Source organism: Capsicum annuum, chromosome 9, assembly GCF_002878395.1.
Source record: "Capsicum annuum cultivar UCD-10X-F1 chromosome 9, UCD10Xv1.1, whole genome shotgun sequence".
Lineage (NCBI taxonomy): Eukaryota > Viridiplantae > Streptophyta > Magnoliopsida > Solanales > Solanaceae > Capsicum > Capsicum annuum.
In genome coordinates this window covers 210,859,879-210,867,874 of record NC_061119.1, presented here as the reverse complement: position 1 = coordinate 210,867,874, position 7,996 = coordinate 210,859,879, and the positions used below count along the sequence as shown (strand labels likewise).

The 7,996-nt window shown below is 27.1% G+C and overlaps 1 protein-coding gene across 3 annotated transcripts in view; it reads left to right on the top strand.

The window, feature by feature from the left end:
- Positions 1 to 1,199: 1,199 nt before the first annotated feature.
- The window catches only part of LOC107848672 (terpene synthase 17-like), a 10,917-nt gene continuing 4,120 nt past the window's right edge, over positions 1,200 to 7,996 (top strand). Inside the window, exons 1-8 of one of the 3 annotated variants that reach the window (XM_016693443.2) lie at positions 1,201 to 1,357; positions 2,242 to 2,390; positions 2,470 to 2,749; positions 2,831 to 3,194; positions 3,447 to 3,665; positions 3,778 to 3,916; positions 4,154 to 4,402; positions 4,681 to 5,234. In XM_016693443.2, coding sequence (XP_016548929.2) covers positions 2,277 to 2,390; positions 2,470 to 2,749; positions 2,831 to 3,194; positions 3,447 to 3,665; positions 3,778 to 3,916; positions 4,154 to 4,402; positions 4,681 to 4,974 — 1,659 coding nt within the window. In that variant the 5' untranslated portion in view covers positions 1,201 to 1,357; positions 2,242 to 2,276 and the 3' untranslated portion in view covers positions 4,975 to 5,234. Of the gene's footprint in view, positions 1,358 to 2,241; positions 2,391 to 2,469; positions 2,750 to 2,830; positions 3,195 to 3,446; positions 3,666 to 3,777; positions 3,917 to 4,153; positions 4,403 to 4,680; positions 5,235 to 7,996 lie in introns of those variants that run through there. The other 2 variants (XM_047396507.1, XM_047396508.1) reach the window with 2 other exon arrangements.

Sequence of the window (7,996 nt, the reverse complement as noted above, 5' to 3'; positions counted from 1 at the left end):
GGCCTCTTTTTATTTAACATAATTTAAGTTGTAAACTTTAGTTAAATATTACAGTAATTTTTATGTACGTACTTTTTAATGTAAGAGTATTATCTTAACTTTTATTATAGGTTTTCTCTACTAACTTGTGTGAGACAAGTATCAACTTCTCACATATTTCGAAATGAAATTATGCATTAACTACTAAATAATAATTATCTTGGTCTAACCTAAAAAAATTATAATTATCTTATGAATTACAACTATGATTAAGATCGACAAATAGACTACAACCCTAAAATTATAAATTTACCTTATTTTTAAAAGACAATAAATAGAGGTCGACATGTTGACTTGTGCTGCCTGCAGATTCTTGAGTTCTAAATATTTTCTCAGTACACTTTCACTTATCCATTATGTTAAAAATATATTTTGTATTTTAACTTGTTACAACTAAAAAGAAGAGTCAAAATCGAGGGCAAAATCGACCGGACATCCTCAATTTTTGCTTGTCATACTTTCATTATTTTTAATTTATACTCTTTAACTATTGTTTTTGCACTAAAAACCCAGGGAGTCCCTCAGTTTACGTTAAAAAAAATCGAGGGACTTCTTCGATTCTACAAAAACTAAGCTGACTTTTCTTAAAAATATATTAAAAAATTGTAGCGACTTCGAATTGAACCCAAGTTTATGTTTTGACATTGAACAATTTTACCACTACATGATCTTTGATCAAATACTTTTGTGTATTAACCATCTTTATTTTTTTATAGTTTCATGCATTTTTCGAAGCTAGATTCATCCGAACTTCTTTAGGAGGAGATTATATTATTTATATATTAGTAAAATTATTATTTTTATATATTATAGTATGTATTGGACCCACTTCGACTTCTTCACATGTTTATTTTATCATATTTTAGTCCTTCCTTATTTAAAATTTTAGCTCCTCCACTGCACCCCCATAAACTGCAACTCACTAATTAGGGCTAGTTTGTATAACAAATAATTAATTTTAAAATTAATTTTAGAATAAACTTAACCATGTTTGATTAGTATAAAATACATTAGATAACTCATCCCAATATTAATTATTTTAAAATTATAAAATTATTTTTATTCACCTTAAAAATCGATAATTAATATCAAATTTCCTGGAGTGGGCCTAGGGGTCGGACATGTTTTTAGCTGAAAATCGACCTAGCTGTTCCAGATAGGTAGGGGAGCAGCCTAGTGTGGCCGATAACAAATAGCTTTCTTTTTTTCTTCCACTTTACAAAACCTCTAATGCATTATAAATAGGAATGGAGTACTCATCATGCTAGTGTATTGGGTAATTTGCATCTTGGTGAAGTTGAACTAAGATCAATTTAAGGTATGATCTAATTTTTTATTCGTTTAATTTTATGTAACAGTCTAATTTTGCAGAGAAGTATGGAAGTGGAGTATTATTATTTTGTTATCTTAAAAATTTACTGATAGTAGATATGGAATATGTTCAAAATTCCACAATATAGAGAACAATATATAGGGGATGGAATAGAAAAAATTACTATCATATTACAACTTAATTTATCATAATGATTTGAAATTTTAGTTTTCTTAAATAATTACATAAATTCTTAATTTTACTTAAATTCTTGGATACATCAATTCTGTGATGTATTCATATAAAATTAAGTGATGCATTCGAAAGAATGTGAAGTATCCGTATAAAATTAAGTAATGCATCGAAAGAATATGGTGTGTTTGTGTAAAATTAAGTGATATATCCGAAAAAATGCGATGTATTCGTGTGGACTAAATTAAGTATTTTTAGTAATTTTGAAAGCAAAAAAGTTGGAATTTATATAACTTTTACGATATAAAAAAATTAGTAGTGGCTTGCAGTAAATAGTAAGTTAATGAAATTTTTGCCTCTAGGGTTCTGGCGTAAGAGCACAACTCATGATGTATGAATGACACACACTAACCGATTCAAATTATACCACAAACAAACTTTTGCATGTTAACTGAACTTTTGAGGGTTGCATCACGCTGACTCTAATAGTAAAATCAGAAATTTCGTTAAGGATATTCAACTTTTAATATGTATATTTATAAAGTAGATTTTTTTTTTTTACTTATATATGCATATAACTTTCTCTATACACAATATAGTTTTTTAATCGTGTTCAATTGACCACCCTATGCAACTCCACACTGGCGTACTCTAACTCATGTTTGTTCAAATCTCTGTTCATTTCCTTAAACAAACAGTACTTGTGACTCATTTCAAGAGGAGAAGCTGAAAGATGGAGTTGTGCACACAAACCGTTGCAACTGATGAGTTTATAATTAGTCGTCGCGCTGGCAATCATCATCCTACTGCTTGGGGAGATCATTTTCTTGTGTATGCCGATCTACCGGTAAATAAGTAAAAATTTTTATACTGTCAATATACATACTGAACAAATTCATATGAGTAACATATATATTCCCAATTAGGTAGCTAATGAGGAGGAAGAGAAGAAACATGAAGACCTAAAAGAAGAAGTGAGAAAGATGCTAGTGATGACTCCTTCAAAATCTTTGCAAAAGCTTGATCTCATCAACACAATTCAACGTCTTGGTGTAGCTTATCATTTTGAACATGAGATTGAGGAATCATTGAGTTATATGTACACTCATTATCAAGAATGGATTAGTGAATTTGATGGCAATGACCTTCATGCTATCTCTCTATGCTTTCGATTACTTAGGCAACAAGGTTATTACGTTTCTTGTGGTAAGTATCGTTCAAATTAAAGGATGAAAAAATTAGTTTCATGAAAATATATTTGTCTAACTCATCCAAAATTTGATGCAGATGCTTTTAGGAGGCTCACTAACGACCAAGGAAATTTCAAGAAAGAATTGGTCAACAATGTGCATGGAATGTTGAGTTTATATGAGGCAGCACAATATAGAGTACATGGCGAAGTAATTCTGGATGAAGCATTGAATTTCACCATCACTCAATTGAAGCTAATTTTGCCTAAATTGAGCGATTCCCAGCTTGCACAACAAGTCAACGACGCACTGAAGTTTTCAATTAAAGATGGTATAGTGAGGGTAGAAACAAGGAAATACATATCATTTTATCATGAAAATGAGGTGTTACTAAACTTTGCCAAATTAGACTTTAACATCTTGCAAAAGTTGCATAAAAAGGAGCTATGTGAAATCACAAGGTAACTCACCTTTGTTTGCAAAACCTATTTAAGCATACTCTTTCAAGTAAAATAATGGTTTACTCAAGAAATTGCAGTTAAGCTTCATCTTTTTTTCAAGTAAAATTTATTGTGATCAAACACAATCTCCGCTCACAAATTATATTATGCTCCAACTTCAAATTTAAGTATTCTTTTCATTAATATATCAATTTAAACTAAATATTGCCTTAACTAAGGGTGTCTACTAAAGAAGCACATAATTTGTTGTAGGTGGTGGAAAGAATTGGAAATAGTAAAATCATTACCTTATATAAGAGACAAAGTGGCAGAGGCTTACTTTTGGAGTTTAAGTGTCTACTTTGAGCCTCAGTACAGCGTTGCAAGGAAATTATTAACAAAAATTGTATACATTATTACTATTATTGATGACACATATGATATCTATGGGACACTAGATGAACTTACTCTCTTCACAGAGACAATTGAAAGGTAGTAAATTTCTTATCATATATATATATATATGGCTTACAACAACATTTTATCATTGATGTGTTACCAGTAGACATATATGTTCAATTTGATGTTTGTCATATATATGTAGGTGGAATATTGATGCGTCAGAACAATTACCATTATATATGAAGATTATTTACCTCAATCTTTTAGATGTTTACAATGAAATTGAGAAAGAGTTGGCAAATGAAAACAAGTCATTTCTAGTCAACTATTCCATAAAAGAGGTACGTATAAATATCCAACGAAGATTTGAAACTACAATGCAATGTAACGTTATTATATACCAAACTGCGCGTGTTTCTTTTCCAATCTATGTAACTGCTTTAACTAATTCCATACAAGTTGTAATCGACTAAATGAATTTTCACTATATGTCTTGTTCAATTTAAGTTCAGTTCATTCTAATTTTTGTAAATATCAAACTAAACTTTTTAAGAGGATTTTACTATACTTTTTTTCAGATAAAAAAGATGACAAGAGCTTACTTTCAAGAGGCAAAATGGTATCATGAGAAGAAAGTACCAACAATGGAAAAGTATATGAAGAATGGAATTATAACAGGTGGTCTCCTATTGCTGGCAAGTACTTTTTGGTTAGGCATAGGAAAAATAGCAACTAAAGATGCATTTGATTGGATGGCAACTGAACCATCAATACTTGTTGCTGGTTCTCTCATTGGAAGATTACTCAATGATCTTAAATCACATGAGGTACATATTGTTTTTTATACTATCAGAAATTATTGAATTAATTTATTTACAATGATAGTTATTTTATACTATCAGTATGTTGACCTTTTAAAATATATATTTTTTTTACTTTATTGTTTTAGCCTACAAGTTATAAGCGCCTTCCTAAAATTGATCACGCATATTTTACTTTGACACTTTAGCAGATACTTTTTGTTCACTAGACACTTCAATTTTAGTAAATGCCTACCTATTAATTCGTCTTTTATTTTATTTGTTTGTTTATATTGTGTATGTAGGAAGAACAAAAAAGAGGAGATGTAGCTAAAGCCGTTGAATGTTATATGAATGAATATAACGTCACAAAAGAAGAAGCATATATGAAAATAAGGAATATGATAGAGAATTATTGGAATGTTTTGAATGAAGAATACCTCAAACTCACAGGCGTTATACCAAGGGTTTTACTCATGTCTATAGTTAATTTTACAAGAGCAGTAGAATTTCTATATAAAGATGAAGATGCTTTTACATGTTCCAAAAATAACTTAAAAGACGTCATTTCGGTGATGTTAATTGATCCTATCATATAGATCGAGTTTCAAAAAGGAAGAGGAGGAATAAGAAAATGAAGAATCACATTTCTTTAGAATGTTTATATTTGGATAAGTTAATTAAGAGTTGTTTAGTTACCTGTATTACTAGTATAATAATAAATAAATAAATATTTCAATGTTGAATTTTGCATTAATAGACAGGTGTTTATTTCTAAGTTAACAATATCCACATGAATTATGTTGTAAATTCCACATTACAGTTGTACGAAATAACCATTGTTGTATTAGCAATGTAATTTTTCATTCACGTTTCTTATGTGTTCAATATATTAAAATCTTGTCAACTTTAACATTTCAAGAGAGTTAATAATTTTCTTCTAATTTTATTCTTACTATTAATTAATCATTTCTTAAAACAATAGTCAAATTTATATGACAAAAAACAATTACATCAAAAGCTTATGGTAACTTCATTGAATCTCCTTCACTTTTATCTTCTTAATGCCATCTTCAAAACTTTGTTGTTCATATCTAATTTACTTTTCAATATGTTGATCGACCTAGTAAACTTGTTATCAACTTTTTCAGAAGCTTCAACTCTTTTTGGTCAAGGTTACCAATTCTCCTTTAAGGTCACCAAATAATCTTCAACTAATATTATTATAATATTATTTTTTTTTGTTTTTTTTTAAATAATCTTTATTCAAAAAATAAGAAGAAAATCTCATCAGAAAATATTGCATAAGGGGTCATCGCTTGCTTTCAATATGTGAATGGGGTATCATTTTCCAAAACTTAAATATCTGGGGGATAAAGTAAAATTGACTCAAACTATCAGGACAAATCGGTTATTAAAAAAGGTAATAAATGACTTCGCATCTAGAAGAAAACTAGAAAAGTAATTATTAAGCAAAAATATATATGATGATTTTTCTTTCTTTCCTTATATATATATTAAAAGTGTGAAGACCCTTAAAAAAGTGATTTGAATTTTTTGCCCTTTTTTAAAAAACTCCGCAATAGATAAAATCGCCTTTTCACGCTTTTCATCTAATTTTATTTAATTAACTTTATAATATTAATTATAATATTAAAATATTAAAGAGTCCTAAATTATATGTAAGAGGAAAATATATAGCCAATTAATTTTTATAGATTTTTTTTCCTTGTGTAAGTAAAAAAAAGAGTCCTAAATGTATGGTGATAAATAAAGAGTCGTAAAATACCCTATAAATATAGGGTAACGGTATAGGAGAGCATTAAGAAAATTGGTCCATCAAGTAAATAATAGTATCTTAAAAAACCCTATAAATATAGGAGAGCATTAAGAAAATAGTTCAAGTAAATAATTGTATCATTGTTGCAAGGTTGTTGGCTTCTCTCTTCACGGTACCAACTCCAATTGAGATTGTGAGTTGAATTTATGATCTTCGTGTTTAATTTTCTCCGCTTGATTTATGTATTCTTCCTTTCTTTTCTATGTTTTTTTCTTTTCATCATCGCTTACTTTAAATTTTGTTTAAAGAAAAATCAGAAGCGAAATAAAAAAATTACAGAAAATTAAGGACAATGAGACAAAGAGAGTTATTCTTAACATTTAGAATTAAATATAAATATATTTAATCATTATTGCTATTTATTAAAAATAAGATAAACAAATTGTGTCTTAAAATACTATAATCTAATGAATTTCAACATTTTATTATAAAAATAAGAAAGAGATATATTTTTGGACATCAATTTTGTAATGATTAACCAAACTATTTATATTTATATTTAATCTTATAAAAAGTAAGAAGATTTTTGTAAAGTAAAACGATGATAGGTCAAAAGGCATGTACATATAAAGTTTTCGTAGGATACAAATTATCTTATTACCGTCATCATTAAATTATATGACTATTTGAGATATACAATTAACAATATGTTAGGCTCAAATAATATAATTGTGGAGAAGTAAATATATTATTATTATTATTTATTTTATCATCATTAATTTATTTATATAAAATATATTTTGCTAATTAATTCCACGTAAGTGGACCATAGAATAACTTCAATAATTGAAAGGTGAATTTTTCAATAACAGTAGTCTGTTAAGTTAGGCAAGATATATTTCTTTATTACACCATCCAAACATAATTGTATTGACCATTTTCAAGCACTTAATTGTTTTAGTTTGCTATTTACTTATAGCTTAAATTTATATTATTTAATAATGTTTACGTTAGTTTTGAAGTACGAGGCACTCACATTTAAAATTCTTAAAAATTATGGTAAAAGTATAGAAGAATTAATAACTAAGGAATCTTAAAATATTTAATAAAAGGAAAACATGATTTAAAAATTAAGATTTTTTAAAATATTTGATGAGAGTTCTAAAGTTTCTTTCATAAACATACATGTATTTTTCTTAATTTTTAAGTTGGTTAGTTTTCTTCCTTAAAGAAGAAAAGGGCACGAAAGCATCATAAAGGAAATATTATTTGTACGTTTAGAGTCTTATTTAATATGAAATTGTGTGTTTATTTAGAAGTCTAATTATGGTTGATGTAAGAAAATTTTTCAACGTATAACAAATAAATTGGAGGATTACATTTATGGTAACTTTATTTAAATGAGTAAATAAATATATACAATATATACACATATATACGTACCATTAAAGATATGTACTACTTTAAATAAAATATTTACTACAATATATATATATATATATATATATATATATATATATATATATATATACTACAATATATACACACACTAAATGTATAGTTATATACTATTTTATAAAACATATACACATGTATACGTTAAATATATATTATTTTAGAAAATATACAAACATATATACGTACCATTCAAGATATTTACTACTTTAAATAAAATTTATACTACAATATATATACACTCACACAATATATAGCTATATACTAATTTATAAAACATATACACATGTATACGTTAAAATATACAACTTTAGAAAATACATACACATATATACGTACCATTCAAGATATGTACTACTTTAAATAAAATATATACTACAATATAT